Below are 12109 nucleotides of genomic sequence, written 5' to 3'. Positions count from 1 at the left end.
AATACTATATGATTATATTTACTTGACATTGTAAGAAGCAAAACTATAGTAACAGAAAGCATAGTCCACATGAATACATGTGACAATTCCTTTGAATGAATGAATGAATCAATTCATCAGTCTCCATCCCTCCCTCTCCCTCACCCTTTCCCTCACCAACACCTCTTTATCCCTCTCTATATAAAATATATACACACATACATGAAAACATAAATATGTATTTTGATATACAAATATACATTTATATATTGACACATATAAACAATATAAACACACATACATACATCCTATTGATATTGTTTCTTTAGAGCAACCCTGACCAATACACAACCAAATCAATGCACAGATATTGATTGTATCAAGTGTAAAAATAGCTATTTAGGACACTGTTTTTAAACAATTAGAAAAATTTGAATATTAGAAAATAGTATTGTATTGACATTAAATCTCTTGAACATCATGATGGAATTAAAATATTCTTAGGATATACAGGCTTCCCTGGTGTTTCAGATGGTAAAAAATCTGCCCGCAATGTGGGAGACCTGGGTTCAGTCTCTGGGTTGGGAAGATCCCCTGAAGAAGGGAATGGTTACCCAGTCCAGTAGTCTAGCCTGGAGAATTCCATGGACAGAGAAGCCTGGCAGGCTATACAATCTATGGGGTCACAAAGAGTCAGACACAACTGAGCAACTTTCACTTAGGAGATATAAGCTGAAATGTTTAGGAGAGAAATGCACGGAGTCTAATTTATTTTCCAGTGGCTCAACAACAACAACAAAATTTAGAAATAGATACTCATATATTTATGTGGTTCAATTTTCTGTATGACTGAAAAATTCCAAAACAAAAAGCTGGGTGGGAGGAAGAAAACAGATTTTAATAAGGTCAGAAAAAATTAGGTATGATTCATTATTGAAACATCCAAAAAGTAAACATAAACTGCAGACTATTCAGACAAAAGAATATTATTAAGCACTAAAAACAAATGAACTATCAAGTCATGAAAAGACACGAAGGAGTCTTAAACACATATTACTAAGTAAAAGAAGCCCATCTGAGAAGACTACACACAATATAATTCCAACTCTATGACATTCTGGAAAGGAAAATCTTTGGGGACAGTAAAAAGATTAGTGGTTGTCAGAGGCTAGGGGAAGAGGAAGATGAATAAGTAGAGAACAGAGAATTTTTAAGGCAGTAAAGTTATTCTGTTTGAGACTGTAGTGGTGGATACGTGATTACACATTTGACCACACCCACAGAATGTACAATATCAAGCATGAACACCAATGTAAACTATGGACTTTGAGTGATAGGATGTGTAAATGTAATTCATCAATTGTTAAAAAAAAATGCACCACTCTTGTATGAGAAGTCAATTCTAGGGGAAATCTAGGAGGAGGGGGCAGGAGGTATATGGAAACATTTAGTACTTTCTGATCAGTTTTGCTGTGAGCCTAAAACTTCTCTAAGAAATAAAGTCTATCTTTTTAATTAAATAGACTTTTAAAAAATTGTGAATGACTCCAGTAAAAAGTTTCAAACAGACAAGAAGAAATTAACCTAACTATATTAGAAGATCCACACTAATTAGAAAATTCAGGACATAACCAAAGTTAAACATTAAGGGTAGCATGGACCTAGCAAGAAAGTAAATATCAAGAGTGAACTAACTTAAAAATGTTAAACATAATTATATTCTCCAGATAGTTCACTATCAGAAATATAGGGAAATGGAAACACATGTCCATGCAAAAACTTGTACACAAACGTTCAAAAAGCACTATTTATAAGAGCCCCAAATTACAAACAACTCAAATGTCTATGGACTGATAAATGAATAATATCCATATATTCAAACAATGAAATATTATCAGCAATGAAAAGGAATAAAGTATTAATATAGGGCAAAACATCAAAGAACCTCACAAATGTTAGGATAGGCCAAGGGATGAACCACAAAAGACCACGTGATTCATATGAGTCAATATATATGAAATGTCCATATGGGCAAATTCATGTGGAAAGGAAGTAGGTGAGGGGTTGAGTATGTTGTTGTTGTTGTTCAGTCACTAACTCGTGTCCGACTCTTTGCGACCCCATGGACTGCAGCACGACAGGCTTCTCTGTCCTTCACCATCTCCTGGAGCTTGCTCAAACTCATGCCCATTGAGTCAGTGATGCCATCCAACCATCTCATCCTCTGTCACCCTCTTCTCCTCTTGCCTTCAGTCATTCCCAGCATCAGGGTCTTTTCCAATGAATTGGCTCTTCACATCAGGTGGCCAAAGTATTGGAGCTTCAGCTTCAGCACCAGTCCTTCCAATGAATATTCAGGGTTGATTTCCTTTAGGACTGACTGGTTTGTTCTTCTTGTATCTAAGGGACTCTCAGGAGTCTTCTTCAGCATCACAGTTCAAAAGCATCAATTCGTCCATGCCCAGCATTCTTTATGGTCCAACTCTCACATCCTTACATGACTACTGGAAAAACCATAGCTTTGACTATAGGAACTTAGTTGGTAAAGTAATGTCTCTGCTTTTTAATACACTGTCTAGGTCTGTCAAAGCTTTTCTTCCAAGGAACAAGCATCTCTTAATTTCGTGGCTGCAATCAGCATCCACGTTGATTTTGGAGCCCCCAAAAATGAAATCTGACACTGTTTCCACATTTTCCCCATGTACTTGCCATGAAGGGATAGGACTGAAGGCCATGATCTCAGTTTTCTGAATGTTGAGTTTTAAGCCAACTTTCTCACTCTCCTCTTCCACCTTCATCAAGAGGCTCTTTAGTTCTTCTTCACTTTCTGCCATTAAAGTGGTATCATCTGCTTATCTGAGGTTATTGATATTTCTACTGGAAATCTTGATTCCAGCTTGTGATTCATCCACTTCTGCATTTCATATGATGTACTTTGCATATAAGTTAATTAACCAGGGTGACAATATACAGCCTTGACATACTCCTTTCCTAATTTTGAACCATTCCTCCATGTCAGGTTCTAACTGTTGCTCCTTGTCCTGCATACAGATTTCTCAGGAGTCAGGTAATGTGATCTGGTATTCCCAGTTCATTAAGAATATTCCACAGTTTGTTGTGATCCACACAGTCAAAGTCTTTAGTGTAGTCAATGAAGCAAAAGTAGATGTTTTTCTGGAATTCCCTTGCTTTTTCTATGATCCAGTATATGTTGGCAATTTGATCTCTGGTTCCTCTGCCTTTTCTACATCAGTTTATACGTCTGTAAGTTCTCCATTCATGTACTGTTAAAGCCTATGCTTGATTTTGAGCATAATCTTGCTGGCATGTGAGATGAGTGCAACTATACAGTAATTTGAACATTGTTTGGCATTGCCTTTATTTGGGATTGGAGTGAAAACTGACCTTTTCCAGTCCTGCAGCCACTGCTGTGAAAGTGTTAGTTGCTCAGTCATGTCTGACTCTTTGTGACCCTAGGGCCTGTAACCCACCAGGCTTCTCTGTCCATGGGATTTCCCAGGCAAGAATACTGGAGCAGGGTGGCCACTGCTGAGTTTTCCAAATTTGCTGGCATAGTGAGTGCAGCACATTAACAGCATCAACTTTTAGGATTTTAAATAGCTCAATTGGAATTCCATCACCTCTATTAGTTTTGTTTTGCTTCCTAAGGCCGACTTGCCTGCACAGTCCAGGATATCTGACTCTAGGTGAGTGACCACATCATCACAGTTAACTGAGTAACTAAGAGCTTTTTTGGACAGTTCTACTATGTATTCTTGCCACCTCTTCTTAATATCTTCTGCTTCTATTAGGTCCCTACCATTTCTGTCCTTTATTGATCCCATATTTGCATGAAATATTCCCTTGGTATCTCCAAGTTTCTTAAAAAGATCTCTAGTCTTTCCCATTCTATTTTTTTTTCTTCTTTTATTTCATTGTTCCCTTAAGAAGGCTTTCTCACCTCTACTAAAACTTGCTATTTTCTGGAACTCTGCATTCAGTTAAGTATATCTTTCCCTTTATCCTTTGCCTTTTACTTCTCTTCTTTTCTCAGCTATTTGTAAAGCCTTCTCAGACAACTACTTTGCCTTCTTGCATTTCTTTTTCTTAGAGATGATTTTGGTCACCACCTCCTGTACAATGTTATGAACCTCTGTCCATAAATCTTCAGCCACTCTGTCTAACAGATCTAGTCCCTTGAATCTATTTGTTACCTCCACTGTATAATCATAAGGGATTTGATTTAGGTCATACCTGAGTGGCTTAGTGGTTTTCCCTAAGCCATTGGTTTTCAATTTGAGCCTGAATTTTGCAACTGGGAGCTCATGATCTGAGCCACAAGCTCCAGGTCTTATTTTTGCTGACTGTATAGAGCTTCTCCATCTTCAGTTGCAAAGAAGATAATCAATCTGATTTCAGTACTGACTATGGTGATGTCAGTACACCACCAGATGGTGATATCCACGTGTAGAGTCAAAGTGATTGCCAGTGGGTTTCTCTCTGAGGTGATGAAAATGTTCTAAAATTAAACTGTAGTGTTGATTGAGTAACTTTGTAGATAGACTGCTGCTGCTGCTGCTGCTAAGTCACTTCAGTCGTGTCCGACTCTGTGTGACCCCATAGATGGCAGTCCACCAGGCTCCCCCGTCCCTGGGATTCTCCAGGCAAGAACACTGGAGTGGGTTGCCATTTCCTTCTCCAATGCATGAAAGTGAAAAGTGAAAGTGAAGTCGCTCAGTCGTGTCTGACTCCTAGTGACCCCATGGACTACAGCCCACCAGGCTCCTCCGTCCATGGGATTCTCCAGGCAAGAGTACTGGAGTGGGGTGCCATTGACTTCTCCGTAGATATACTAGAAACCATTGAATTTTATACATCAAGTGAGTAAATGTATGATACGTGACTTATTTATCAACATGCTGTTAAAAAGAGTAAACTGAAGTTTACAATTGTGGGTATATACATGTGCATGTATCACCTAGATTAATATCAGAAAGGGCAAGGAAGTAGAAAAAGAAGAACAAACTTGGCCCAAGTTAGCAGAAGGAAAGTGAAAGTGAAAGTTTCTCAGTTGTGTCTGACTCTTTGTGACCCCATGGACTATACCGTCCATGGAATTCTCCAAGCCAGAACACTGGAGTGGTATCTGTTCCCTTCTCCAGGGGATCTTCCCAACCCAGGAATTGAGCCAAGGTCTCCTGCATTGCAATCCACTCCAGTGTTCTTGCCTGGAGAATCCCAGGGATGGGGGAGCCTGGTGGCTGCCGTCTATGGGGTCACACAGAGTTGGACATGACTAAAGTGACTTAGCAGCAGCAGCAGCTCCTGCATTGCAGGTGGATTCTTTACCAACTGAAGCCTAGCAGAAGGAAGGAAATAATTAATTAGAAGAAAAATAAATGAAGAAGAGAATAGGAAAACAATAGTAATAAAAAAAAGACAAAGCTAGAGTTGGGATTTTTTGAAAAAAAGAAAAAGAATAACCCCTTATGAGACTAATTAAGAAAAAAATAATAATAGCCAAGACTCAAAATCAGAAATAAAAAGGGCAAAGTTACAATTGACTCAAAAGAAATTTTTTAAAGGGTCAAACTCTTATGAATAATTTATATGGACAAACTAGAACTGGACAAACTAGAAAAAAAGATAAATTCCTACAATCTACCAAGACTGAATAAACAGAAAGCCTGAATAGACCAATGACAAATAAAGAAGACTATATAAGCAATCAAAAGCCTTCCAATAAAGAAAGTCCCAGGAACAGATGACTTCACAGTATTTCGAGGTAAATTCTCAAAATACTTAAAGAAGAATTAATACCAATCCACCTTACAGCCTTCCAAGAAAAAGAAGACAGAACACTTTCAAACTTTTGATAGGCCAGTATCAAATAAAGCCCAAGAAAACACTACAAGAAAAGAAAACTACAGGCCAATATCCTTCATGATCATGCATACAAAAAGTCTCAACAAATATTAGGAAACTGAATTCAACAGTGCATCAGAAGGATCATACATCATGATTAAGTGGGATTTATCTCTGGAATGCAAAGACAGTTCAGTATGGATATACCACATTGATAGAATGAAGATAAAAATCACACGATCATCTCAATAAATGCAGAAAAAGCATTTGATGAAGTTCAACACCATTTCATGACAAAAATTCTCAACAAATTACAAGAAACTTACCTCAACACAATAAAGACCATAGATGCATGAAAAGCCCACAGCTAATATCATATTCAATGGTAAAGAGGTGAAGATTTTTCCTCTCAGATCAAGAACAAGGCAAGGAAGCCCAATCCACCACTTCTATTCAACATAGTACTGACAGTACTAGTCAGAGCAGTAATGCAAGAAAAATAAAAATATCTGAGTTGGAAAGGAAAAATAAAACTCTCTGTTTGTAGACAACATGATCTTGCATAAGGAAAACACTAAAGACTATATAAAATATTGCTAAAACTAACAAGTGCAGTAAAGTTGCAGAGTACAAAACCAACATATAGAAATCAGTGCATGGTATACAATAACAATGAACCATCTACAAAGGAAATTAAGAAAATAATCCTAAAATTGCATCAAAAATCATAAAATGCTTAGGAATAATCTAAGCCAAGGAGGTGACAGACTTGAATGTTGAAAATGATAAAATATTGATGAAAGAAATTAAAGACATTAATTAATTAATGAAAAGGCATTCCTAGCTCATGGCTTGGAATACTTTATATTGTTAAAATGTTTATTCAACCCCAAATGATCTATACATTCAATGCAATCCCTACCAAAACCCTAATGGCATTTTTCTGTAAAAGCAAAAAACAATCCTAGTATTCATATAACCAAAAGCACAGATGGCAGAAGTAGGGAACGGGGGTTTTATCAGACTTAAAAGCTTCTGCACAACAAAGGAAATCGTCAACAAGATGAAAAGAAAAGGCATACTATGGAATGGAAGAAAATATTTGCAAGTCATATATCTGATAAAGAGTTAATACAAAAAATATATAAGGAACTCCTACAACTCAACAGAAAAAAAACCCCATAACCCATTTAAAAATAGGCAAAGGAACTGAGTAATCACTTCTCCAAGAAGACACACAAATGGCCAACAAGTAAATGAAAAGGTACTCAGCATCACTAATCATCAAGAAAATACAAATCAAAACTACAATGAGATATCATCTCTTACAGGTTGGTGTTATTATAAGTATATTTATATACACACACACAAAAGTGCTGGCAAGAATTTGGAAAAACTGGAACCCTTGTACACTATTATAGGGATGTAAATGGATGTTTTCTACATGCACTATAGAAAACAAGGTGGAGGTTCCTCAAAAAATTAATAAAACTGTATATTATCCATCAATATCACTACTGCATAAATAACAAAAAGAATGAAAACCTTGAAGAGATATCCAAACTACTGGGTTGATTGCAGCATTATTCACAATAGCCAAGACATGGAAGAAGCTTAATGTCCATCGACAGATGAATGACTTTAAAAATGTGAGACAGATAAACACACACACACATTTTTCAACCTCAAAAAAGAAATAAATCTTTCCATTTTCAACAACATGGATGAACCTGGAGGACATACGCTAGTGAAATAAGCATATGTAAAATGATAACCATTACACGGTCCCATTTTCATGAGGAACCTAAGATGGTCAAATTCATAGAAGCAGAGAACAGACTGGTTTTTGTCAGGGGCCGGGGAAAGGGAAACAGGGAAGTATTGGTCAAAGAATACAAAGATTCAATTATGCAAAATGAATAAGTCCTAGAAATCTACTGTACAATACAGCTTAGGGCCTACAGATAACAATACTGCTTTGTAAACTTTAAAATTTGCTATGAGGGTAGGTCTTACATTGTGCTCATATTTCAAAAAGTAATAAACAATAATAAAGGGGAAGGAAGAAAATTTTTGGAGATGACAGATATGTTTATACCGTCAATTGTGGTGATGGTACAGTGTACATACTTATGTGCAAACTCTCCAAGTTGTGTATATAGAAGAATCTGTGTTGTCTAAAAACATCAAAAGACTAGATTATAAAACCCATGAGAGTTTTGTTCTCTTCTGTATGTCTAGTACCTATAAAGTATAAATAGATACTGGCTTAATCAATAAACAAATAGGAAATAAAACACAAAACTAGTCAAATATAATTAATAACACATGATTGAACTCTTGAAAACAGGGCCCTATACTGTACATCCAGGAAGCACTATCTGTAATCTTTAAGGAATCACTTGACATTTGGAGAACTTCCATAAATTTAAGTGAAAAAATGGACAATGTTTCCAAAGGAAAAGAAAACACCTATAGATCAAGGAAATCTGAACTGAATTTTTGAGCAAGTGAGGCCTTCAAAGTTGTGACCATTAGGAAACATGATGACATCTCTAATCCAACGCTTGACCCAGTGGTCTTGCTCGCTGACGGATTTACACAAATTCTCTCCTAGGTATCAAAACAAACACACACACACACAGCAGAATAATGACGTGGACTGTTGGCTTGTTCCAGATATATTGACTTGAATATATATACGTCCCTGATGTCCTTCTATTTAATAGGTCACACTATAAAAAGGCTGTTTCTGTTTGATAACTGACCCAGAAAAACGTCTTTATGTAAGAATAAGATGGTGCTCACCCACCATCATAGGAGCATGCGCCTTTGAGTTTTTTCAGGATTGATGAGTGATTGGCATTTCCCCATTCTTCTTACTCTAATTCTCCCATATTCATATCACACAAGTTACCAGGGTTAAGGTTAAAACTGTTAGGGTAGATGCCCATCAGCAGATGAATGGATAAGAAAGCTGTAGTACATATACACAATGGAGTATTACTCAGCCGTTAAAAAGAATACATTTGAATGAGTTCTAATGAGATGGATGAAACTGGAATCTATTATACAGAGTGAAGTAAGCCAGAAAGAAAAACACCAATACAGTATACTAATGCATATATATGGAATTTAGAAAGATGGTAACAATAACCCTGTGTATGAGACAGCAAAAGAGACACTGATGTATAGATCAGTCTTATGGACTCTGTGGGAGAGGGAGAGGGTGGGGAGATTTGGGAGAATAGCATTGAAACATGTATAATATCATGTATGAAACGAGTCGCCAGTCCAGGTCCGATGCACGGTACTGGATGCTTGGGGCTGGTGCACTGGGACGACCCAGAGGGAGGGTAGGGGAGGGAGGAGGGAGGAGGGTTCAGGATGGGGAATGCAGCTATACCTGTGGCGGATTCATTTCGATATTTGGCAAAACTAATACAATATTGTAAAGTTTAAAAATAAAATTAAATTAAAAAAAAAAAAAACTGTTAGGGTTGAGGATTCATTCCCCTACTCTCTGAAAACAAAGTCAAATCCCTTGGAAGACACAGCTAAGTACCTGCGGCTCAGATCCACTAAACAAACCTATCTGAATGGCTCACTGAAGGAGCTTCTAATATCCTGGGATTTTATTTCCAACACATAAGAATTCATGATATATTCAAAATAAATTGATTACGATCTTTAAATTACAACTTTTAGTTCATTCATTTTATACCAATGTCACATGTAAACAAAAGTCTAGTATCTGTACATTTTTCTCATATTCACTCACTAGTTACAGAAATCTTTTCTGTGGTATTTACCTTGAAACCAGGACTACCCATTAATCCATCCTTTCCATGTCTTCCAGGTTCTCCCTGGAAAATAAGGACAAGTATTTTAACATATTTTTGCACTAATGTTTCTTTTTTAAAAGAAGATAGTACAGGATAAATTTTATTTAATGTAGAATACTTAAGAAAAATTTCCGTCAAACTCACAGCACGTCCAGGAAGGCCAGGAAAGCCAGCGTTCCCCTGTTCACCTTTTGCGCCCTGTTTTTAAAAACAAACAAAAACAATCTTTACAAGGTTTTGAAATTCCAACTCAAACTTAAATAGGAAAGAAAGATAATGTCCTCAAGGACTAATAGAATGCATGGAACCACAGCTTGTGTTGGCCCCGCAGCTTTCGGCATTATTTTACCAGGACACACATGACGTTGAGAATAAGATGGATGCAGAATTATTACAAGCATCTAAACACAGAAACCACATCTAGGCAGAATTAAGAAGAAATGTGTATCTTAAATATAGAGAGAACATAATTTCCCTTCAGTGAGAAAAAATAAGAGTCTCCATGGACATGCTGTTAAACAGCTACTACTTCCAAGTAATCTCTCTCTATAAATATTTTGAAAGTTCAGAAGGGTCAATAACACAAAGTATTCTTATAGAAAATCAAGCATAACAGTCAATAGTCATTTTTCCATTATTTCGTTGTTCTGAATAAACCCCACAGAGAAAGGTGAAAAAAAGCTAATTGCCAGAACAGTGGACTGGGACTGAAATTCCAATTTTCTATTTCCATTATACTGAAAGTTCAATATGATACTCTAAACTTCCCTTTTTGCCATAAAATCCAGGTGCTCCTTTATCTCCTTTGGGGCCCATTTCACCCTAAAAGACAAAATATAAATCCTGAGTTTTAGAGAAGTATTTAGTATTTCTCTTATAGATTAAAGAAAAACACCAATTATACACAACAGAGTTTAATATGCTAACATCAAAGTAAAGTAGAAATAAAATGTTTAAAATTTATTTACAAAAGTCTTATATCCCAGGCTTTATAAAGCAAAAGCAAGGAAAAGTGAGGGCATTTGATACTCTAACAGGGCTTTATATGATAAAAGTTAAGAGAATTTCTGTATAATCAAAGTTACTCATCAACTTTTAAATACTATAAGATTTACAACACTATAGATTTATGGCTTAAAATTTTAAAGGAAATTTGTAAAAGCTTTATGTAAACTATATACTAATCTTAACCTAGTCATTTAATATATGAGCATTTATTGATAGCACATTTATAACATAGTTATTTCAATTTGAAGTAAAATGCAACATTGCTTAATTTTATAAAGAATAGGTTTCTTCAACCTTCGATCCTGGTATTCCATGAAGCCCAGGAAAACCAGGAAGTCCACGGTCACCCTGAAAATAAAACAAATTAATTAAAGAAAACACATTTCAGCCTAAAAATATCAACATATACTCTTCTACCTCATTCTTGACAAAATCTATTGGAAACAAATCTGCACACAGTTAAATATACATCACACTAAAACCCTGTCTCTATAAAAGACTAATCCTCTTTTAGCAGAGTTTCATTTATAATCAGAGAAGGAGAATATGAGAGGACAGGGGAATCTCATCAACAGTCCTTACCCAACCTTAGAGAGCAGTCATCCATTCTAAAAACACTTAGGCTTTTATGTGGCAAGACCTAGGAGGTAATGGAAATGGCCGAGGGCTAACACTCTCCAGAGAGAGCCGTCCTCTGAGGTCCCAGCTCAGTGCAGATAGACCTGAGATGAAAGTCTGGGATTCTGTGGAGGATTTTTCTCCTATTGCAGATCTCAGTAAATTGTTTGTGAAAGTGAAAGTGAAGTCGCTCAGTCGTGTCCGACTCTTTGTGACCCAGTGGACTGTAGCCCACTAGGCTCCTCTGTCCATAGGATTCTCCAGGCAAGAATACTGGAGTGGGTTGCCATTTCCTTCTCCAGGGGATCTTCCCAACCCAGGGATCGAACCCAGGTCTCCCGCATTGCTGGCAGATGCTTTAACTACTGAGCTACCAGGGAAGCAGGTGTATATTCATATGTGTCTACCAGAGCCTCCTGTCTCACTCATATATACCCATTTAGCATTCCCTCCAGAGAGGGTCCTCCCGCCCCCAACCTAGGTAAATGCAAGATCCACCTTTCCTACCAGGCTACCAAAACTGGTCTGCTTTCCCCACCAGAATGATGTTGTTATTGCGAACCAGGGAAACAGGAAAAAAGGTACAGTCTCTATCCTCACGGAGAAGGCAATGGCACCCCACTCCAGTACTCTTGCCTAGAAAAGCCCATGGACAGAGGAGCCTGGTAGGCTGCAGTCCATGGGGTCGCGAAGAGTCGGACACGACTGAAGCGATTTAGCAGCATGAAGAGGGAAGGATCTATGTGATCTCCAGAAGAGGAGAGATGGAGAAAATCACAACAGTGTGATATTTG

General features: G+C 37.1%; 1 protein-coding gene across 2 annotated transcripts in view; it reads right to left on the bottom strand.

Moving 5' to 3' along the window:
- The window catches only part of COL21A1 (collagen type XXI alpha 1 chain), a 234742-nt gene that overhangs the window by 63452 nt on the left and 159181 nt on the right, over window positions 1-12109 (bottom strand). For both annotated transcript variants that reach the window (XM_061397807.1, XM_061397806.1), the window contains 4 exons: window positions 10992-11045; window positions 10460-10511; window positions 9834-9889; window positions 9657-9710 (listed from right to left, as the gene is read on the bottom strand). In XM_061397807.1, the coding sequence (XP_061253791.1) occupies window positions 9657-9710; window positions 9834-9889; window positions 10460-10511; window positions 10992-11045 (216 nt within the window). The remainder of the gene's footprint in view (window positions 1-9656; window positions 9711-9833; window positions 9890-10459; window positions 10512-10991; window positions 11046-12109) is intronic.

The sequence above is a fragment of the Bos javanicus genome, chromosome 23 (assembly GCF_032452875.1).
Source record: "Bos javanicus breed banteng chromosome 23, ARS-OSU_banteng_1.0, whole genome shotgun sequence".
Taxonomy (NCBI): Eukaryota; Metazoa; Chordata; class Mammalia; order Artiodactyla; family Bovidae; genus Bos; species Bos javanicus.
Note: the sequence above shows the minus strand (reverse complement) of the source record. Positions and strands in the feature narration are given on the sequence as shown.